The 23,922-nt window shown below is 44.1% G+C and overlaps 1 protein-coding gene across 1 annotated transcript; it reads left to right on the top strand.

The window, feature by feature from the left end:
- Positions 1-4,437: 4,437 nt before the first annotated feature.
- Positions 4,438-21,841, top strand: mrps14 (mitochondrial ribosomal protein S14). The gene is made up of 3 exons (XM_072274350.1): positions 4,438-4,533; positions 5,096-5,263; positions 15,266-21,841. Exons 1-3 carry the CDS (start codon positions 4,483-4,485, stop codon positions 15,446-15,448), a joined length of 402 nt encoding a protein of 133 aa, XP_072130451.1. The 5' UTR covers positions 4,438-4,482; the 3' UTR covers positions 15,449-21,841.
- Positions 21,842-23,922: the final 2,081 nt, after the last annotated feature.

The following is a 23,922-nucleotide window of genomic DNA, read 5'->3' as shown; positions in this document are numbered from 1 at the left end:
CTATTGTATCTGCCTCCACCACTGTCACTGGCAGCCGATTCCACGCACTCACCACTCTCTGCGTAAAAAAACTTACCCCTGACATCTCCCCTCTACCTACTTCCAAGCACCTTAAAACTGTGCCCTCTTGTGCTAGCCATTTCAGCCCTGGGAAAAAGACTCGGACTATCCACACGATCAATGACTCTCATCATCTTGTATACCTCACATCACTTCTCATCCTCTGTCGCTCCAGGGAGAAAAGGCCGAGTTCACTCAACCTATTCTCATAAGGCATGCTCCCTAATCCAGGCAACATCCTTGTAAATCTCCTCTGCACCCTTTCTATAGTTTCCACATCCTTCCTGTAGTGAGGTGACCAGAACTGAGCACAGTGCTCCAAGTGGAGTCTGACCAGGGTCCTATACAGCTGTAACATTACCTCTCGGCTCATAAACTCAAACCCACGTTTGATGAAGGCCAATGCACTGTATGCCTTCTTAACTACAGTGTCAGCCTGCGCAGCAGCTTTGAGTGTCCTATGGACTCGAACCCCTAGATCCCTCTGATCCTCCACACTGCCAAGAGTCTTACCATTAATACAATATTCTGCAATCATATTTGACCAACCAAAATGAACCACCTCACACTTATCTGGGTTGAACTCCATCTGCTACTTCTCAGACCAGTTTTGCATCCTATCAATGTCCCGCTGTAACCTCTGACAGCCCTCCACACTATCCACAACACCCCCAGCCTTTGTGTCATCAGCCAATTTACGAACCCATCCCGCCACTTCCTCATCTAGGTCGTTTATAAAAATCACGAAGATTAGAGGTCCCAGAACAGATCCCTGAGCCACACCACTGGTGACTGACCTCCATGCAGAATATGACCCGTCTACAACCACTCTTTGCCTTCTGTGGGCAAGCCAGTTCTGGATCCACAAAGCAATGTGCCTTTGGATTCCATGCCTCCTTACTTTCTCAATAAGCCTTGCATGGGGTACCTTATTCAATGCCTTGCTGAAATCCATAACCATATTCCTAATCATATTATGCCTCTTCAAATGTTCATGAATCCTGCCTCTCAGTATCTTCTCCATCAACTTACCAACCATTGAAGTAAGACTAACTGGTCTATAATTTCCTGGGCTATCTGCTCCCTTTCTTGAATAAGGGTACAACATCCTCAAACCTCCAATCCTCGGAAACCTCTCCCGTCCCCACTGATGATGCAAAGATCATCGCCAGAGGCTCAGCAATCTCCCCCTTCGCCTCTCACAGTAGCCTGGGGTACATCTTGTCCGGTTCTGGTGACTTAGCCAACTTGATGCTTACTAAAAACAACCTCTTCCTTAATATCTACATACTCAGGGTTTTCAGTCCTCTGTAAATCATTCCTACAAGTGCCAAGATCCTTTTCAGTAGTAAATACTGAGGCAAAGTATTCATTAAGTACCTCTGTTATCTCCTCCGGTTCCATACACAGTTTTCTTCTGTCACTCGTGATTGGTCCTATTCCCTCATGTTTTATCCTCTTGATCTTCACATACCTGTAGAATGCCTTGGGGTTTTCCTTAATCCTGTCCACCAAGGCCTTCTCATGGCCCCTTCTGGCTCTCCTGATTTCATTCTAATGCTCCTTCCTGCTAGCCTTATAATCTTCTAGATCTCTACCATTGCCTAGTTTTTTTGAACCTTTCATAAGCTCTTCTTTCCTTCTTGACTAGATTTACAACAGCCTTTATACACCACGGTTCCTGCACCTTACCATCCTTTCCCTGTCTCTTTGGAACGTACCTATGCAGAATACTACGCAAATATCCCCTGAACATTTGCCACATTTCCTCTGTATGCTTCCCTAAGAACATCTGTTTCCAATTTATGCTTCCATGTTCTTGCCTGATACCCTCATATTTCTCCTTACTCCAATTAAATGCTTTCCTAATTTGTCTGTTCCTATCCCTATCCAATGCTATGGTAAAGGAGATAGAATTATGATCACTATCTCCAAAATACTCTCCCACTGAGAGATCTGTCACCTGACCAGGTTCATTTCTCAATACCAGATCAAGTACAGCCTCTCCTCTTGTAGGCTTATCTACATATTGTGTCAGGAAACCTTCCTGAACACACCTAACAAACTCCACCCCATCTAAACCTCTCGCTCTAGGGAGATGCCAATCAATATTTGGGAAATTAAAATCTCCCACCACAACAACCCTGTTGTTATTAGGTGAGGTGGTCCACTTTGGAAGGACAAACTCCAATGCAGAGTACAAAGTAAATGGCAGGATACCTGGTAGTGTGAAGGAGCAGAGGGATCTCGGGGTACATGTCCACAGATCGCTGAAAGTTGCCTCACAGGTGGATAGGGTAGTTAAGAAAGCTTATGGGGTGTTAGCTTTCATAAGTCGAGGGATAGAGTTTAAGATAGAGTGTAATGATGCAGCTCCATAAAACTCTGGTTAGGCCACACTTGGAGTACTGTGTCCAGTTCTGGTCACCTCACTATAGGAAGGATGTGGAAGCATTGGAAAGGGTACAGGGGAGATTTACCAGGATGCTGCCTGGTTTAGAAAGTATGCATTATGATCAGAGATTAAGGGAGCTAGGGCTTTACTCTTTGGAGAGAAGGAGGATGAGAGGAGACATGATAGGGGTGTACAAGATAATAAGAGGAATAGATAACGTGGATAGCCAGCGCCTCTTCCCCAGGGCACCACTGCTCAATACAAGAGGACATGGCTTTAAGGTAAGGGGTGGGAAGTTCAAGGGGGATATTAGAGGAAGGTTTTTTACTCAGAGAGTGGTTGGTGCGTGGAATGCATTGCCTGAGTCAGTGGTGGAGGCAGATACACTAGTGAAGTTTAAGAGACTACTAGACAGGTATATGGAGGAATTTAAGGTGGGGGCTTATATGGGAGGCAGGGTTTGAGGGTTGGCACAACATTCTGGGCCGAAGGGCCTGTACTGTGCTGTACTATTCTATGTTCTATGCTATTACACCTTTCCAGAATCTGTCTCCCTATCTGCTCCTCGATGTCCCTGTTACTATTGGGTGGTCTATAAAAACATCCAGTAGAATTATTGACCTCTTCCTGTTCCTAACTTCCACCCACAGAGACTCCGTAGACAATCCCTCCATGTCTTCCTCCTGGTAGAATATGGTAGAGACAGGTCAATGATAACACGGAGGAACAGTACTGTAGGGACAGATCACTAATTACTGCTCGTGACAGGATTGTCACTGTAAAATAGTGGGCTACAGTACTGGAGGAGAAGGGCCTGTCACTGTATAACAGTGTGGTACAATACCAGAGGGGACGGGTCTGTCACTATATTACAGTACTGGATGGATCGGGTCAGTCACTGTATAACAGTGGGGTAGAATACTGGTTCAGATGGGCCTGTTACTGTATAACAGCGTGGTACAATGTTGGGTGGGGGGGGGCTTGGGTATTGGGTACTGTATAACAGTGCTGTAGAGTACTGGTTGGGATGGGTCTGTCACTGTGTATCAGTGCGGTACAGTACTATTCAGGATGGATCAGTCACTGTATAACAGTGTGGTTCCTGAGGTTGTTAAAGCCGGGGTGGTAGTGGGGTAGTGTGCGACTTTAACAGCTTCTGACAACCAAGTCCAACTCTTGGCCTTCACGCGTGGCTTAGCTACTAGGCTCGGAGGAACTGTCTCTACTGACAAGGGAAGCGGCAAAGGCTGACCACTGGCGCCTTAAAACCAGTCGCTCGTCAGTCTTGGACGGCAGCCCGCCTAGGAGAAGGAAAACTCTGATTTTAAACCTCCGCCGCCTTGTGGCCGTACCCACTCATGGGAAAAGCTTCGGGAGTAAACCCCGAGGAAGAAATCCCGAGCCGGGGTCCCTCAGGCAGTTTGATGTTGTCTACAACTTCACTCTGGCAACCTCTGCGACGACACTGGTGCCAAGCTGTATTGGCGCTTGCTCTTCCCTTGGACTACATCAGTAACGTGGAGAGGAGGAACCCGCTGCATGGGCAACAGCCGGTTCTTCAAATCTTCCCGCCCAGAAGAGGAGGTGACAGTCCACCAAAGGCACAAACCTATGATCCCCTGGGATCGACAGCTGCCTACAGTTACATTTACTGTACAGTACAACAGTGTGGTACTGTACCGGAGGGGATGGTTCTGTCACTGGTCGGGATATGTCAGTCATTGTATAACAATGCGGTACAGTACCGGCGGGTACGGGTCAACCGCTGTATAACGGTAAGGTACAGTGCTGGTCGGGAGGGTCCAGAGCAAGTTTATCGCTGCAGTTCGCTCTCCGTCAGTGAGCCTGACATGTAAAGTTCCCAGACGATGGACTAAACTCCTCCTCCCTCGCACCCGTTGCCCAATCCCCGGCCGCGCCCGGCCTTGACGCCAGCTTTCCGGCAGCTGACGGCTTTTATTTTCCTAGACCTTTGCCGATTGGTTGGTTTGGGTAGGTTGACGCGCACCCGGAGGGACGAGCGTGAAATGGCGGGTTTAGGCCGGGCTGTGAGCCTTCTATACGGAGCCGGGCAGCAGGTGAGCGTTAGGGGAAAGTCGGGCGGGAGGACGTGGCTCCTGTTCTGTCCTGCTATGCTGGGCCCCCATCTTTAACCCCACACACGTCCGCCGCCGCCACCGCTACTTGCTCTCTGGACCCTCTACTTTTCCTTCCCTCCTTTTGACCTCCAAGCCTGGGCCTATCGTTCCCTCCGTCTCCCCGGGTCTATCACGACCCTCACTTGCTTCCCTTCCACATACCCACCTCACCATTCCTTCTTCCCTCCTTCCTGCTCAAGTCTTGTCCTCCTCTCACCCTCTTCTGAAGTTTGCTGGCTGTGGAACTAATTGGTCTTTTTTCGTCGGTAATATTGATCATCCACCCTCACTTAATTCTTGCCCCACTGACCTGTACTTGTTCACTTTCCAAGTGCATAAAGAATTTGAGAATTACTTGTTTCTTTGAAGTTTGTATACGGTCTTGTTGGTGAAGTCTTATAGCTCTGAAGTAGTTGAGGAGTTAAAGCTCATTTTCCTGTTGTTCTGGCACCTATTTTGGAATAATTATCCGTTTCAAATGCTTGTGTTTCTATCTTTGTAGCTCTTGTCATTGATTCCCAGAGGAAACATGGGATTGGTTCGTAATTACTATGTAGATTGGCGAATGTTAAGGGACGTGAAAAGGAGAAAGTTGGCTTTTGAGTATGCAGATGAGAGGCGGCGACTCAATGCAATACGAAAGAACACCATTTTACCAAAGGAATTGCAGGTATGATCAAACATCGTTCTGCCTTAGTGCACTGTATGATGATTTGATCTGTATGGACTGTTTACAAGACAGGCTTTTCATTGTATCTTGAGAATTGAAGATTCAAGATTGTGTAATGTTCTGGAATCTGTCAAATAGCTAATATTCTTCAATTATTCAAGAAGGGAACCAGAGGATAATCCTGGAAACTATAGACTGGTGAGTCTCACTTCAGTGGTAGGAAAGTTACTGTAGAGAATAGATAAGGATTGGATTTATGAGCATTTGGGCTAATTAGGGAGAGCCAGCATGGCTTTGTGCAGGACAAGTGATGTAGTAACTTGATTGAGTTTTCTTGACAGTGATGAGGTGATTGGTGAAAATAGAGTTATGGCTGTTGTCTACCTGGATTTTGGTAAGGCATTTGACAAGTTCACTCTTGGGAGGCTTGTCCAGAAGATTAAGGTAGAAACATCACAATACAGGCCCTTCGGTCCACAATGCTGTGCTGAACATGTACTTACTTTAGGAATTACTTGGGGTTACACATAGCCCTCTATTTTTCTAAGCTCCATGTACCTATCCAGGAGTGTCTTAAAAGACTGCCTCCACCAAAGTTGCTGGCAGCCCATTCCACACGCTCACCACTCTCTGAGCAAAAAAACTTACCCCTGACATCCCCTCTGTACCTACTTCCAATCACCTTAAAACTGCTCTCCCGTGTTAGCCATTTCAGCCCTAGGGAAAAGACACTGACTATCCACATGATCAATGCCTCTCGTCATCTTATATACATCTATCAGGTCACCTCTCATCCTCTGTCGCTCTAAGGAGAAAAGTCTGAGTTCACTCAACCTATTCTTGTAAGGCAAGCTCCTTGTAAGGCATGCTCCCCAATCCAGCCAACATCCTTGTAGATCTCCTGTGCACCCTTCTATAGTTTCCACATCCTTCCTGTAGTGAGGTGACCAGAACTGAGCACAGTGCTCCCAAGTGGGGTCTGACCAGGGTCCTATATGTCTATAACATTACCTCTCCGCTCTTGAACTCAATCCCATGGTTGATGAGGGTAAATGCATCGTATGCCTTCTTAACCTCACAGTCAACCTGTGCAGCAACTTTGAGTGTCCTGTGGACACAGATGCCAAGATCCCTCTGATCCTCTACACTGCCAAGTGTCTTACCACTAATACTATATTTTGCCATCATATTTGACCCACCAAAATGAACCACCTCACACTTAACTGGGTTGAACTCCATCTACCACTTCTCAGCACAGTTGTGCATCTTATCAATGTCCCGTTGTAACCTCTGACAGCCCTCCACTGTCCACAACACCCCCCAACCTTTGTGTCATCAGCAAATTTACTAACCCATCCCTCCACTTCCTCATCCAGGTCATTTATAAAAATCATGAAGAGAAGGAGTCTCACAAGAGATCCCTGAGGCATAGATCACCAACGTCCATGAAGAACATGACCCGTCTACAACCACTCTGGGCAAGTCAATTCTGGATCCACAAAGAAAGGTCCACTTGCATCACATGCTTCCTTATTTCTCAATGAGCCTTGTATGGGGTACCTTATCAAATGCCTTGCTGAAATCCATATACACTACATCTACTGCTCTATATTCATTAATGAGTTTCGTCATATCCTCAAAAAATTCAATCAGGCTCGTAAGGCATGACATGCCTTTGACAAAGCCATGCTGACTATTCCTAATCATATTATGCCTCTTCATAAATGAGTTCATAAATCCTGCCTCTCAGGATCTTCTCCATCAACCTACCAACCACTGAAGTAATAGTCACTGGTCTATAATTTCCTGGACGATCTCTACTCCCCTTCTTTAATAAGAGAACAACATCTGCAACCCTCCAATCCTCAGAACCTCGCCCTTCCCCATTGATGCAAAGATCATTGCTAGAGGCTCAGCAATCTCCTCCCTCACCTCCCACGTTAGCCCGGGGTATATCTCGTCTGGTCCCGGTGACTTATCCAACTTAATGCTCTCCAACAGCTCCAGCACATTCTGTTTATTAATGTCTATATGCTCAAGCTTGTCAGCCCGCTGTAAGTCATCCCTACAATTGCCAAGGTCCTTTTCTGTAGTGAATACTGAAGCAAAGTATTCATTAAATTCCTCTGCTATCTCCTCTGGTTCTATACACACTTTTCCACTGTCACACCTGATTGGTCCTGTTCTCTCACGTCTTATCCTCTTGATCTTCTCATATTTGTAGAATGTCCTGGGGTTTTCCTTAATCCTGCTCACCAAGGCCTTGTAGCATTTTCTGGCTCTCCTAATTTCATTCTTAAGGTCCTTCCTGCTCGCCTTAAGTTTTCTGGATCTCTATCATTACCTAGTTTTTTGAATCTTTCGTAAGCTTTTCTTTTCTTGACTAGATTTTCAACAGCCTTTGTACACCATGGTTCCTGTAGCCCTACCACCTTTCCCTGTCTCATTGGAACGTACCTATGCAGAACATCACACAAATATCCCATGAACATTGGCCACATTTCTGCTGTACATTTCCCTGAGAACATCTGTTCCCAGTTTATGCTTCCAAGTTCTTGCCTGATAGCTTCATATTTCCCCTTACTCCAATTAACTGCTTTCCTAACTTGACTGTCCCTATCCCTCTCCAATGCTATGGTAAAGGAGATAGAATTGTGATCAGTATCTTCAAATTGCTGTCCCACTGAGAGACTTGCCACCTAACCAGGTTCATTTCCCAATACCAGATCAAGTACATCCTCTCCTCTTGTAGGCTTATCTACATATTGTGTCAGGAAATCTTCCTCAGCATACCTAACAAACTTCACCCCATCTAAACCCCTTGATCTAGGAAGATGCCAATCAATATTTGGGAAATTAAAATCTCCCACCACGATAACCCTGTTATTATTGCATCTTTTCAGAATCTGTCTCCCTATCTGGTCCTCGATGTCCCTGTTACTATTGGGTGGTCTATAAAAAACACCCAGTAGAGTTATTGACCCATTGCTGTTCCTAACTTTCACCCACAGAGACTCAGTAGACAATCCCTGCATGACTTCCTAGTTTTCTTCAGTAGTGACACTATCTCTGATCAGCAGTGCCATGCCCACCTCTTTTGCCTCTCACCCTGTCCTTTCTGAAACATCTAAAGCCTGGCACTCTAGGTAGCCATCCCTGCCCCTGAGCCATCCAAGTCTCTGTAATGGCCACAACATCATAGCTCCAAGTACTGATCCACGCTGTAAGCTCATCCGCTTTATTCATGATGCTTCTTGGATTAAAATAGACACATCTCAAACCATCAGTCTGAGCGTATCCCTTCTCTATCATCTGCCTATCCTCCCTCTGATACTGTCTACGAGCTTGCTTGATTTTGAGCCAACCGCCCCTTCCTCCGTCTCCAGTTTGGTTCCCAACCCCCAGCGATTCTAGTTTAAACTCTCCCTAATAGCCTTAGCAAACCTCCCTGCCAGGATACTGATCCCCCTCGTATTCAAGTACAACCTGTCCTTTTTGTACACTTCACTCCTGCACCAAAAGAGTTCCCAATGATCCAGAAATCTGAATCCCTGCCTCTTGCTCCAATCCCAAAGCCACGCATTTATCCTCCACCTCACTCTATTCCTATACTGACTGTCATGTGGCACAGGCAATAATCCTGAGATGACTACCTTTGAGGTCCCGCTTCTCAACTTCCTTCCTGTAGTCTGTTTTCAGGACTTCCTTCCTTTACCTACCTATGTCGTTGGTACCAATATGTACCACAATCTCTGGCTGTTTGCCTTCCCACTTCAGGATATCGTGGACGTGATCAGAAATATCCCGGACTCTGGCACCTGGGAGACAAACTACCATCCGTGTTTCTTTCCTGCGTCCACAGAATTGCCTGTCTGATCCCCTAACTTATTACCCTTATTACCGCTACCCTCCTCTTCCTTTTCCTACCCTTTTGAGTCATAGGGCCAGACTCTGTGCCAGAGGTGCAGCCGCTGTTGCTTCCCCCAGGTAGGTTGTCCCCCAACAGTACTCAAACAGGAGTACTTATTGTAAAGGGGGACAGCCACAGGGGTACTCTCTAGTATCTGACTCTTGCCCTTTCTTCTCCTGACTGTTACCCACTTATCTGTCTCCTGAGGCCCCAGAGCGACTACTTGCCTATAGCTCCTCTCTATCATCTCTTCACTTTCCCTGACCAGACGAAGGTCATCGAGCTGCATCTCCAGTTCCCTAACCCAGTACCTAAGAAGCTGTAGCTCAATGCATCTGGCGCAGATGTGGCCGTCCAGGTGGCTGGGAGTCTCCTGGACATCCCACATCTGACACCCAGTACAGAACACTGGCCTCACAGACATACTACCTATTCCTATTCTTCACAAGTAACTTACCTCACCGAAGCCCTGTTGAGCCAAAGCCCTCCTATGCTGACTCCCTCTGCTCCATTGCCCACTCCTCCAAAGCCGCTCTAAGCTGTCTTCCTTTTAAATTCTTCCCGCCAGTCTAACTGGCTGGCGTCCACGCGCCTACGCAGTCATGCCTTGATCCATGGGATTTATGGGATCAATGGTGAATTAGCTGTTTGGATTGAGAACTGGTTTGCCCGTTGAGAACAGAATATTTCAATAGGTACATTTAATGTCAGAGAAATGTATACAATATACCTCCTAAAATTCTTTTTCTTTGTAAACATCCATGAAAACAAAGGAGTGCCCCAACGAATGAATGACAGTTAAAATGTTAGAACCCCACCAACGACCCCCCCCACCAGCTTCCCCCTCCCACACACAAGCAGCAGTAAGGCAACGATCAACACCACCCCCCACCAGCAAAAAAGCATCAGCACCCTCCACCGAGCACTCAAGCATGCAGCGAATCATCAATAAAGACAGACTTGCAGTACACAAAAAACTGTTTGTTCACCCGGTCATTCGACATACCACAGGCTCACTTGTTCCCTAATAAGGGAAAAAGTGGTGTTCCGGTTTCACAGCTAGAGGGGAGATGTAACAGACAACTCGCTGATTTACAATGTTAAAAGCCTGTTGTGTCGATTTTTCCAAGCTCTGCGCCCAGAGAGTCGGCACCAAAAAGGCGCAGCTCCCTGGACACACAACCCCCTCACTATTCCCAATGTTCTGTGGTCTCCAGCGACGCTTCAGTCAGGGGCACCGGCCTAGAATCAGCATGTCCCCAGAGCCATGAAAATCTGGAACCCTGAAGATGCACATGCCTTCCAGGCTGCGTCCTTGGGATATCAAAAAAAGGTGGATACAACAGAGTCTTTTAAGAGACTCCTGGAGTTTCATGTAAATGGAGCTTAGAATAATAGAAAACTATGGGTAACCCTATGTAATTTCTAAAGTAAGTACATGTTTGGCACAGCATTGTGGACTGAAGGGGGCCAGTATTGTGCTGTAGATTTTCTATGTTTCTATGTCTAAGCAATAGAAACAAGCAACAGCAACAGCATTCCGAACCAAATTGAGCCCTTAGATCCAAATCCCCGGAGCAGGCCCAAAGCCTCAGGGATTTTTCAGTGGGCAAATTGCTGCAGAGAAAGGAGCCCCCAGTTTATCTGGGCTGGTGTTTAAATTATTTGAACCTCACACTAGGACCTGCCCCTGGCACCCCCCCCCCCTCCCCAGTGAATTGCTGCGGGCCTAGGGCCTAGATTTTGCTGCTGGAGAAGCCAGTCTCGACCTCTCCAAATTTTAAGAGATATTTAGATAGGCATGTGAACATGAGGAAAAAGGAATGATATGGATATTGTGTAGGCATATTGGATTAGTTTAGTTTGCCATTTAATTATTAGTTTATTTGGTTGGGCACAACATTGTGGGCCGAAGGGCCTATTCCTGTGCTGTTCTGTTCTATGTCCTATGTCATTTCCAGTACACGAATGTAAAAGAGAATGAAATCATTGTTACTCAGGATTTGATTCAGCCCTAAGACAACACTATAAGATAAAGAACACAATAAAAAAGCCACAATATATATAAATGCATCATCATCATCAGGTGCCATCCCCAGTTTGAGCTTTGACTGCCATGGCCCACACACTCCTGTTTCAGGTCAAGTGGATCAATTCATTGGTATTCATTTCCAGTTCTCTGGGGGCTGTCTCCATCATCATTTGTCTTTGTCTTCCACTTGCTTTCTTCCCTTCAATCTTTCCCATAATTACCATGCATTCTAACTCCTCTTTCCTAATCACATGTCCAGTGAAGTTACGTTGCCTTTTCATGATCTCATATATTATTTCTCTTTTTGTGTTTGCTCTGTTCATGACATCCTCGTTAGATATTCGTTTCGTCCATGATATTCTTTTCACCCTCCTCAAAAACCACATCTCTGCTGCTACAATTCATTTCCTCATGTTACTAGATATTGTCCAACATTCTGAGACATATAACATAACTGGATAAACGTAACATTTCAGTACTCTGAGGCAGGTTGTCATGCCTAGTTTAGTATTGGTCAGTAATACTCTTCATTCTTGTAAAGGTGTCTTTTGCCATGCCTATTCTTCTTTTGATGTGCATGTCGCACCTGCCATCTGATGTCACCCAGCTTCCTAAGTAGCAGAAGTTCTTTAGTTGTTTTATGTCTTCCCCATTTACTCTCAGCCTGCAGATAGGATTCTCCTTCTTTTTGGATATCACCATACATTGTCTTTTTGCAATTGATAGATAGACCCATTTTTGCACTTTCTTCAACAATTATATCAATTAAGTTTTGTAGTTCTTCCTCCATACTTGCAATTAACACAGTGTCATCCTCATATCTGAAATTATTGATATTTTCACTGCCAACTTTGATTCCCAAGATGTCTCTTTTTTTTTGTAATATTGTTTCACTGTACACATTAAATAAATCAGGGGAGAAAACACACCCTTGTCTAATGCCTCTCTTGATTTTCGTAAACTGCCTCACTTCTCCATCTATTCTTACAGCAGCAGTTTGTTCCCAGTACAGATTTCTGATTAGGTGGAGGTCTTTCGAATCTAGATCTAGAGTTTTCTGTAATATTTCAAATAACTTACTGTGCTTCACTTTTTCCAAATGCTTTTGTAGTCGATAAAACAAACAAATAAATACATAAGATAGCTTATTACATAGTGTAGGTCCATAAAGTGATGCTAGACATAATATACTAAATGCCAATACACAGTAGGTGGTGTGTGCTGAAATGAATGTTATATGTTAAGGGGCTCATAATCCTTTTGCTGAGTTTTTGTTTTGGTTTTCTGTATGTTGGAGAAGCAGTGATTTAAGTTGTGCAAAAATACTGTGGCTAATATTATGGTGCCACATGTAAGGAGTTTCTACGTTCTCCCTGTTACCACATGGGTTTCCTCCCACAGTCCAAAGATGTACTTGTTGGTTAATTGGTCATTGTAAATTGTCCTGTGAATAGGCTAGTGTTAAATTGGTGGGTTGCTGAACAGTGCGGCTTGCTGGGCTGGAAGGATCAGTTCCGCACTGTATCGCAATAAAATTAAAAATAAATAACAAACACAGTCACATGTTAAAATATAGATTCATTAAAGAGTTGGTGAGTGAAATTTTAATTTTTGTCAGTGTGTCAAACAGCATAAATAGGCTTTTTTGCCCATCACATCTGTGGCAACCATTGCTCACCTACACATCTGATGCTGAAACAAGGTTGACTTTGATGGCCCATCTTTGGGTACTTTGAGAGGGTGGTGTGTGACGCTGCCTTGTACTACAACAGTAAGTACTTGTGTCACTGCTGAGTCCATATTGAAGTTCTAGGACTGCTGAGTAGAAGCACTGGAGCAAAAGTGATGGGCGGTGATGTATTCATGTCTGGACCTCAAAGCAACTTCAGTTTTTTGGCCCATTGAGTACATATGTCAATCACTTCTTTACACTAATCTTGCACCCTCTTCTGTGTGATACCAAATTTGGCATGGTCAGGGCATGCTGCAGAAGGAAGATTCACTGTTAATGTCTGCACAGTACAAAAATTAGAGCTTTGCCCAATTTTGGATTATTTCTGTAGAGCTGTATCAAACAAAAACTACTACTGCCCTCGAGTGTAGTTAGAGTTAATATACTAACTGCCAGACTATTTGAAACTCAGTGACTTCTATGATTTTATTTCCATGTTTTTTAAAATGCAATTTTTAGTCATGCAGAACATGCTTCATCAGAGCATAAGAAGCAGAAGTAGGCCACGTATGATTTTCTGCGCTTGTACCATATCCTTTGATTCACTTAATATTCAACAATGACTCCCTCCACCAAGCTTACCTCGAAACTGGACCTGTAGGAAATCCACAGGTAGAAAGACACTGAGACTGTCCATTCCTCTGAATCTTTGGAAAATTATCCCCAGCCTTGTGCCCACCCTCCAGGTTGCATCTTCAGTTATTCAGTTGTACACCTGGCAGCCTTGCTAGTAAATGGTTAAGTTCATGCAGAGCAGAGGTTGAAACTCTGGCCGATACCCTTGGGTTTATGCAGCACAGTGAAGAGGGCTGCTTGCCTCATGTTTAACACTTGGCATGCAGGACAGAGCCAGGAGAGGTCAGTATTTATCAAGCAAAACTACGTGATGATTTATCATTCCCAAAGGACTTAATTAACAGAATACTGAGGCCTTAAAGTATAAAGGGTTATATGCCCTGTTTGAAATATTTCTTCCATTAAACTGATTTAAGCTGTGCCTTGTGGAGGAGGATTCCAGAATAAGGCAACAGAAGCTTAATATTTGATCTTGACCTTTCAGGACAAGTCAGTAAGAGGCTGTCTTTGTGTGGAAATAAATGTGTTACTTTGGGGATGGATGGGCGTGACTCATAGGATCACTACCCTTCACAGTTTGTAGCAATGACTTGAATCATCAGAGATGTGTTGTAAATTAATGGGGATCCTGGAAGTATGAAATAAAAAAAAGCTGAACACCCAGCAGGTTGGGTAGCATCTGTAGAGAGAGTTTTACTGTTTCAGCTTGAAGACATTTGTCAGAAGTAATATGTCAATATTTGATATAGCTGAGTGGCGGTGTTTACTATAAGGAAGATGCAGAATGGGCGATGTAGTTAGGTTAGGTGAGTGGGTGAGGGTGTAGCCAGTGGAATAAAATGTGGAAGTGTGAGGTCTTTCTTACTTTATCTTCCAAAACAATGTAGTGTAATTTTTAAATGATGAGATTTGTTAGGAGGCTTGTTGAGTATTCTCCTGAATGAATCTTTGGAAGTTGACATACAGATACAGAAAAGAAGTTGAGCTGTTGCAAGCTGTTACAAAAGCTAGCAAGTATATGCCCACTCTGTGACAAGCTGCCCTCATCATGGGCGTCAGTCTGCTGAACCTCTTATGCCCTTTCTCAATTCTTGACAGAGGGAGGCAAGACCTGTAGAAGATGTTTCATTTCTGACAAAAGGTTGTCACAATTTGCCCTGGTGGTACAAGATATAAAAAATTTGGTCCAAGTGGGAGATGGGTTCTTAAAGAGCATCTGGAAAGTGGAATATACCTGTGATACTGCTAGCTTTTTAGTTATACTCTGTCTTACCATCCTGGTGCACGTGACAATAAACGCAACTCTATTTGACTTGAAAAGAAAGCCAGGATTCTGAGAGGACTTTTGAGGTGTGCTACTAAAAAGCATAGGTTTAAGAGATCTGAGGGACAAGTCTTTTCCCATACAAAGTGGTGGGTATGTAGAACAAGCTACCAGAAGAGGTGGCAGTACAGCTGTGGCATTTTAAAATTAACTTGTGGGCGGATACAAGTATATGAGAAGAATGGAGAGATATGGACCAAATGCAGGAAAGTGTGGTTAGTGTAGATTGGCGTCTGGGTCAGCTGAAAGGCCTGGTTCCATGCTGTATGACTGACACATATCTCAGTTTCTAGTGATGGGATGAAGAAAATGGGGGATCCAGCAGAGACCAGAATTAAGGTTCCAGGGCGGGGGTATCACCACACTGTTAGTTGCAAAAAGTGACCACTGCTGTGCACTTTATTCACCCCAGTGGTATGTTCCCACAGGAGATTGCTGACAAGGAGATTGCAGTTCTGCCAAGAGACAGCTGCCCAGTCCGGATTCGCAATCGCTGTGTCCTCACCTCACGGCCACGAGCAGTCAAGCGCAGATGGCGACTCAGTCGGATCGTGTTCCGTCACCTTGCTGACCATAACCAGATGTCTGGGATCCAGCGTGCCATGTGGTAGCACCAGTGGTTTGGCTCGATCATGGTGACTTGGACAACAAGTATCTGACCACTGAAGCCACCGCAAGCTGACTGTTCTTCTGCAGTCAGAGGGTGGGCTGGGAGCTCTATCACATAGAACAACTGTATTTGAGAAAACTCTGAAGACTGTAGTGTTTGGGACGTATTATGAAAGCTTTACATAAAAACATGCCCTTGATGGAATATAGACAATACTGCTCTTTCCCTACTGAACCTTCATCCATGAGGTGACATGGACAAAGGCAGTGCTCTTCAGCATCAAATTTATCATTACTGACATGTATGATGTGACTTAAGACTGATCCTGAGTAGCTTCATCCGTGGCAAAAGTGACTTCACCACAGTTGAGCACAGTGTGACTCTACCTGTGCTAGATATCCCAGTGCTTCTTTTACCTGTGCCCATCTTATGAAAAATACTTTGTATGGGTTTCACTTGGGCTTAATTTGCCCACTTTAGAAGTGTTCCTGTGCTATACACCTGACACTGGAGTATTTTCTTGCCAGAATCTCATGCAGCAGAGTTCAGTGGTTAATTTAAATGACTAAAAGGTGACTTGCACTCTCTTGTAATGTATCCTGTGTTTGAAAACTATGAAGGATAGTTTTCTATGGAAGTAATATCTATTGAGACTGTACAGGGAAAAACAAGACCTTGTTAACTTTATCTCAAATGCAAGTGGTGTTAGTCTTGTTGTGGTCCATATCATTCTGTATTTGTCAAATTGCTGTACTTCCATTTAAAAGAAAGTCTTCCATGAATGTTGCAGGAGTTGTGTCTACCTGTCTTTTTTGGCTGCATGGAAACGCTTGCCACAATGAAACTACACATACTTGCTTTCTGAATTTGTGTGAAAGTTGTTTTATGTTGTAATGCTCCAAAGGACAGAATAGTAGTGACATGACTGGCTTTAATACTCTAATAAAGCTTGGTCCAAGAACATTAATAATCTGCTTACTTTTACTTTTAAGTCACCTTGGACAAAAATCTGTTGAACATCTCTTCCCCCCCCTTTATTTCTCTCAGCTGTTGTAGCACTTAATTATTTGCTATTAATGTTGCTTGCTTCCTACTTCTCTGCTGAGCATACCCATTGGTCCCAATTTAGGCACAATAAGGAGGTGTTTGTTTACCATAAGACACAGGAGCAGAATTAGGACATTTCAGCCCATCAAGTCTGCTCTGCCATTCTGTTATGGCTGATTTATTAACCTGCTCAATCCCATTCTCCTGCCTTCTCCCTGTAACCTTTGACACTGTTACTAATCAAAAACCTATTAACCTTCACCTTAAATATATCTTATGACTTGGTCTCCACAACCATCTGTGGCAATGAATTCCACTGATTCACTACCCTCTAGTTAAAGAAATTTCTCCTCAGCTTTGTTCTAAAGGGATGTACAGAACTTCTATTCTGAATCTGTGCCCTCTGGTCCTTAGACTACCCCACTGTAGGAAACATCCTCTCCGTCCATTCTATCTAGGCCTTTCAATATTCAATAGGTTTCAATGAGATTCCTCTTCTTTCTTCTAAACCACAGCAAGTATAGGCCCAGAGTCATCAAATGCTGCTCATAAATTCATAAATTAACCCTTTCATTTTTGGGATCATTCATGTGAACCTCCTCTGGACACTTTCCAATGTTAGCAGATTTTTTCATAGATTAGGGGTCGAAAACTGCTCATGGATTTCAGCAAGGCATTTGATAAGGTACCCCATGCAAGGCTTATTGAGAAAGTAAAGAGGCATTTGATCCAAGACGACCTTGCTTTGTGGATCCAGAATTGGCTTCTCCACAGAAAGCAAAGAGTGGTCGTATTCTGCATGGAGGTTGGCGAGCGGTGATGTGCCTCAGGGATCTGTTCTGGGACTCCTTGTCTTGATTTTTATAAATGACCTGGATGAGGAAGTGGAGGGATGGGTTAGTAAATTTGCTGATGACACAAATGTTGGGGGTGTTGTGGACAGTGTGGAGGGCTGTTAGAGTTTACAGTGGGACATCGGTAGGATGCAAATCTGGGCTGAGAAGTGGCAGATGGAGTTCAACCCAGATAAGTGTGAGGTGGTTTATTTTGGTGGGTCAAATATGATAGCAGAATATAGTATTAATGGTAAGACTCTTGGCAGTGTGGAGGATCAGAAGGATTTTGGGGCCTGAGTCCATAGGACACTCAAAGCTGCTGCGTAGATTGTTTCTGTGGTTAAGAAGGCATACGGTGTATTGGCCTCAACCGTGGGATTGAGTTCAAGAGCTTTGAGGTAATGTTATGACTATGTAGGACCCAGGTTAGACCCCACTTGGAGTACTGTGCTCAGTTGTGGTCACCTCACTACAGGAAGGATGTGGAAACTACCAAAAAAGTGTGCAGAGAAGATTTACAAGGATGATGCCTGGTTTGGGGAACATGTCTTATGAGAATAGATTGAGTGAACTTGGCCTTTTCTCCTTGGAGCGACGGAGGATGAGGGGTAACCTGATAGAGGTGTATAAGATGATGAGAGGCATTGATCGTGTGGATAGTCAGAGGCTTTTTCCCAGGGCTGAAATGGCTGCTTGGAAGTAGATACAGAGGAGATGTCAGGGGTAATTTTTTTACGCAGAGAGTGGTGAGTGCGTGGAATGGGCTGCTGGCAACGGTGGTAGAGGCAGATACAATAGGGTCTTTTAAGAGACTCTTGGATAGGTAAATGGAGCCTAGAAAAATGCCCATACCCTAGGCTATGTGTAACCCTAGGTAATTTCTAAAGTAAGTAGATGTTTGGCACAGCATTGTGGGCCGAAGGGCCGGTATTGTGCTGTAGGTTTTCTATGTTTCTATTCACTTCTGTCCCCTGACATTCTTGCATTTCCGGCATTCTGCTAGTGTCTTCCACAGTGAAGAATAATGCCAAATGATTACGATCCCTACGATATCGACTCTCAACTCACTAGTTCTCTTTACATATGTGGAAAAAAAAACACTTTGGTATCCTCGTTTATATTATTGGCTCATAATCTAATAATCTAATATCTTCTTGTACTCTATTCCCTTATGCAGTAACTAATAAAAATATTGAAAGAGGAATTCACTCTGCAGTTTGAGAGGGAGAAGCTAGCCAGAGTTGATTGTAAGGGGGCAGTAACTGATAGAGTTCTTTGAGAAGGTGACCAGGCAAATAGAAGAAGATAGTGCAGTGGATGTGATCTACATGGATTTTAGTAAGGCATTTGACAAAGTTCCACATGGTAGGCTTATTCAGAAAGTCAGAAGGCATAGGCTGTAGGGATGTTTGGCCAGGTGGATTCAGAATTGGCTAGCCTGCAGATGGCAGAGGGTCATGGTGGAGGAAGTACATTCAGATTGGAGTTCTCAAAGAACTCTATCAGTTTTGTTAGACACGATCTGCCCATCACAAAGCCATGCTGACTGTCCCTCATCAGACCATGATTCTCGAAATGCCCATAGATCCTATCTCTAAGAATCTTTTCCAACAGCTTTCCCACCACAGACGTAAGACTCACTGGTCCCACAAGGATCGGTTCTGGGATCTCTACTTTTCGTGATTTTTATTAACAACCTGGATGTGGGAGTAGAAGGGTGGGTTGGCAAGTTTGCAGACGACGCAAAGGTTGGTGGTGTTGTAGATAGTGCAGAGAATTGTTGAAGATTGCAGAGAGACATTGATAGGATGCAGAAGTGGGCTGAGAAGTGGCAGATGGATTTCAACCTGGAGAAGTGTGAGGTGGTACACTTTGGAAGGATGAACTCCAAGGCAGAGTACAAAGTAAATGGCAGGATACTTGGTAGTGTGGAGGAACAGAGGGATCTGGGGGTACATGTCCACAGATCCCTGAAAGTTGCCTCACAGGTAGATAAGGTCATTAAGAAAGCTTATGGAGTGTTGGTTTTCAGAAGTCGAGGGATAGAGTTCAAGAGTCGTGAGGTATTGATGCAGCTCTATATAACCCTGGTTAGGCTACACTTGGAGCACTGTGTTCAGTTCTGGTCGCCTCACTATAGGAAGGATGTGGAAGCATTGGAAAGGGTACAGGGGAGATTTACCAGGATGCTGCCAAGTTTAGAGAGTATGGATTATGATCAGAGATTAAGGGAGCTAGGGCTTTACTCTTTGGAGAGAAGGAGGATGAGAGGAGATGTGATAGACGTATACAAGATATTAAGAGGACTAGATAGAGCGGACAGCCAGCGCCTCTTCCCCAGGGGTGTGCCTCAGGGATCTGTTCTGGGACCCCTACTCTTCGTGATTTTTATAAATGACTTGGACTTGGACCTGGACCTGGATGAGGAAGTGGAGGAATGTGTTAGTAAATTTGCTGATGACACAAAAGTTGGGGGTGTTGTGGATAGTGTGGAGGGCTGTCAGAAGTTACAACGGGACATTGATAAGGTGCAAAACTGGTCTGAAAAGTGGCAGATGGAGTTCAACCCAGATAAGTGTGAGGTGGTTTATTTTGGTAGGTCAAATATGATGGCAGAATATAGTGTTAATGGTAAGACTCCTGGCAGTGTGGAGGATCAGAGGAACCTTGGAGTCCAAGTCCATAGGATACTCAAAGCTGCTGCTGGTTAAGAAGGCATACGGTGCATTGGCCTTCAGCAATCGTGGGATTGAGCTTAAGAGCTGAGAGATAATGTTGAAGCTATATAGGACCTTGGTCAGACCCCACTTGGAATACTGTGCTCAGCTCTGGTCGCCTCACTGCAGGAAGGATGTGGAAACCATAGAAAGGGTGCAGAGGAGATTTACAAGGATGTTGCCTGGTTTGGGGAGCATGTCTTATGAGAATAGGTTGAGTGAACTCTGCCTTTTCTCTTTGGAGCAACGGAGAATGAGAGGTGACCTGACAGAGGTGTACAAGATGATGAGAGGCATTGATCATGTGGATAGTCAGAGGCTTTTTCCCAGGGCTGAAATGGCTAGCACGTGAGGGCACAGTTTTAAGGTGATTGGAAGTAGGTACAGAGGAAATGTCAGAGGTAAGTTTTTTATGCAGGGAGTGGTGAGGGTGTGGAATGGGCTACCGGCAACAGTGGTAGATTTGGAAATTATAGGGTTTTTTAAGAGACTCCTGGATAGGTACATGGAACTTGGAAAAATAGAGGGCTATGGGTAACCCTAGGTAATTTCTAAGGTAGGGACATGTTTGGCAGAGCTTTGTGGGCCGAAGGGCCTGTATTGTGCTGTAGGTTTTCTGTGTTTCTATTTTACCAACAGATCCACTGAACCGCTCTACCTAGCTGTCTTTCCTTTCGAAACAATGTGTATCCTTTAATGTTAAGCTCCCAGCTATGATCTGCTTTCAGCCATGACTCAGTAATACCCACAACGACATACCTGTCGATGTCCTGATGACTGACTGTGCTTAAGACCCCCTTTGGACCATGTAAAGTGTTGCTGTGGAGTTTTGGCTGCTTTCTGTTTATAGTATTGATGAGTGTCATCTATATAGCTTGTTAGTGTGAAATAGAGGTCTCAAGTTTCAAGTAACTCATTAATCCCAGGGTCCTTGTCAGAATCATGCACTGCCAAATTTGAAGCCAGTAAATGCAAAGTGCTTAGCTGGTGCCTACATTAGCTTTTTCATCCCTGGAAAGCCTCTATATATGCACAGGTCCACTGGGCAACTGATTTGTATGAAGGTTGCCAGTTCTTGGAGAGATAGCAAGAGAAATTAGTAAGATGGTAGAAAGGATATGGGGAAAAAAGGCTGCTGGAGGAACTCAGTGGGTCATGCAGGATCTTTGGAGGCAGAAGGGTGGTTGGCATTTTTGTGCTGAAACCCTGCATCAGGACTGAGAGGGTAAAGGGGAGATGGCCAATATAAAGAGGGCAAGACAAGAGCTGACAATTTGATCCAGGTGATGGGTTGATTAGCAGGTGGAGGAGAGGTGGTGGAGTTGGCTACAGGGAGGTGATACGCTGAGGCAACAAAGGGCTGCAAATAATAGAATTTGATTAGAGAGGACAGTGAGAAGAATCAAATAAGGCAGGTAGGGCTGGTAGATGGAAACAGCGGAGGCAGGGATAGGGACTTATTGGATTGAGTATGAGAGTAATGGTCAGCTGGAACTGAGTGAGAGAGGAAAGAAACTGGTTAGTGGGACTTGTGAAAAGGGCTGGATAGATGGGATACATAAGAATACCTGGATGGATCAGAAGGGAGAGAAAAGGACAAAGTGTATGAGTTACCACACATACTTATGAATCTGAGAATATGGCGGATTAGTTACTGGGGAAATTGGGACAAGGCAAATGGGCAGCCCTCCTGCCTTTTCACTATGTCAGTCTGGTATGTGATCTTGATTTGTATATCTGCCCTTGTTTCATTTCCAGTCATGCTTAATAAAATCTGATTTAATATAACAATCATTCAACATCAACTGCTACTTCTAGAGAAGTCTTTAACATTTCTGTCACCTTTTGCATGTAAAACTGTTACCTTTCTGAAAGGTCTGGATAAATTTTTATGTCCTCTACACTTAGATACCCAATATTTGGCCTCAGTAATTTTTAGTTTGGAGCTGAGATCTCAGGCTGAAATAGTCAGCAGGATTTCCATCTCTCTGATGTGTACACTTCAATGAGATCACTTACTCAAACCTGGGTTGTGCCTAGAAAGCCTAAACTGATGAGCTGCTTCACCATTAAAGTGTCCGAAGTTTCTTACATTGATGTTGGAAATTATAAGGGAAACATTTAGTACAAGTCCCTCCCCATCCACACTCCTTTACACCTCTTGATGCTGAGCATCATTTAGAGTGCTAGCTCTCTATCTCACTCCTCTCCCTTGTTTCACTCTCTGAACCTGCATCCTCTATTGAAGCTGTAGCCTCTGACTGCCCTCTGCACTATCCACAACACCTCCAACCTTTGTGTCATCAGCAAACTTACTAACCCATCCCTCCACTTCCTCATCCAAGTCATTTATAAAAATCACGAAGAGTAGTAGTCTCAGAACAATGAGGGGTGACTTCATTGAAACCTATCGAATGGTGATAGGCTTTGATAGAGTTAATATGGAGAGGATGTTTCCTATGATGGGAGAGTCTAAGACCAGAGGGCACACACAGCCTCAGAATAGAGGAGTGTCCTTTAAGAACAGAGATGAGGAGGGATTTCTTTTGGCGAAGGGTGGTGATTCTGTGGAATTCTTTGCAACAAGCAACTGGGGAGGCCAAGTTTTTATGTATATTTAAGGCAGAGGTTGATATATTCTTGATTGGTCAGGACATGAAGGGATATGGGGAGAAGGTAGGAGACTGGGACGGAGAGGAAAAATGATCAGCCATGATGAAATGGTGGAGCAAACTTGATGGGCCACATGGCCTAAATTTGCTCCTATATCTTATGGCCTTGTGGTCTTGCCTGCATTTTATCTTATTCAACTGGAATTATTCTTCCATCCATCGTACACTTTCTCTAATATTGAAAACAAACTAGGCTAGGCAGTCAGAATCTTTTTCCTTGGTTTGAAATATATTGCTTTTAAGGTGAAAGGGGACATTTTTAAAAGAAATATGTGGGTCAATGTGTGGTAGGTGCTTTGAATGGGCTGACAGGTCTTACAGTGGAAACAGATACAATAGTGGGTTTTAAAGGGCTTTTAGATAGACAGGTGAATATGCAGGGAGCATAGGAATATGATTATGTGCAGGCAGAAGAGACAAGTTGGCATTGGACTTGTCACAGATACGATGGGCCAAAGGGTCATTTCCTGTGCTGTACTCTCTTATGTGCTAAGTTGTTTTTATTTCTTCCAATTCTTGTACCTGTAACTGCTTCGTCTAGAGATACTATCTGAACTGAGTGCTGAGTGTGTCTCGTGTTTTTCTGGTATTTCACAATTGACTCTTGACATCTACAAACGTTTGTATTTCCCATTCACTTTGTCTACCCTTATATCTAATTTTATTGTAGATCACATGTAGACAGCATAAGGGCTTGTTGAAGCAGTGGGTGTGAGAGGTGCGTACTTCACATGGGTTGCTTCCTTCTCTTGTCTATCTGTTAACATCTATTCCATTCTTCCTCAAGCTGATTTAGCACTCTCCCCCATACAGAGATGCTATTCACTTCTGTTGCTCCTTTGTGTACCTAGGTGTTATTTGGGGAAAGATGTTCCATACAAATTCTCTTTTGGATTTATTGATGATTAAAATATTATCTCCCTACATGAAATTATCACCTTAACAAACCCTTCTCTAATCTCAAAGACCACAACGTAATCCCCTTCGACTTACTTTTGTAAAGAGAAAATTCCCTAGTTCATCCAACCTCTTGTCAAAGTTAAAAATTGTTGTATTCTTTTGAATACCTTGCCTTGTTTCTCTACTGCTGCTATATTCATTTGCTGTCTATCTTAGAGAGAGAAAAAAGCAACAAAAGCTTGACTGATATGTCTTACGACTACATTCCTCTATTTTGTGCATTTTCTGTGATTTATGTGGGTT

This window comes from Mobula birostris, chromosome 12 (genome assembly GCF_030028105.1).
Source record: "Mobula birostris isolate sMobBir1 chromosome 12, sMobBir1.hap1, whole genome shotgun sequence".
NCBI classification, from domain to species: domain Eukaryota; kingdom Metazoa; phylum Chordata; class Chondrichthyes; order Myliobatiformes; family Myliobatidae; genus Mobula; species Mobula birostris.
The sequence above is the reverse complement of the archived record's forward strand: the minus strand, read 5'-3'. Positions and strand labels throughout refer to the sequence as shown.

Coding starts and splice junctions, on each gene's coding strand:
- mrps14 (XM_072274350.1), top strand. CDS start 4,483: ATGGCGGGTTTAGGCCGGGCTGTGAGCCTTCTATACGGAGCCGGGCAG. Junction 4,534..5,095: donor TATACGGAGCCGGGCAGCAG/GTGAGCGTTAGG, acceptor CTATCTTTGTAG/CTCTTGTCATTGATTCCCAG. Junction 5,264..15,265: donor TTTTACCAAAGGAATTGCAG/GTATGATCAAAC, acceptor ATGTTCCCACAG/GAGATTGCTGACAAGGAGAT.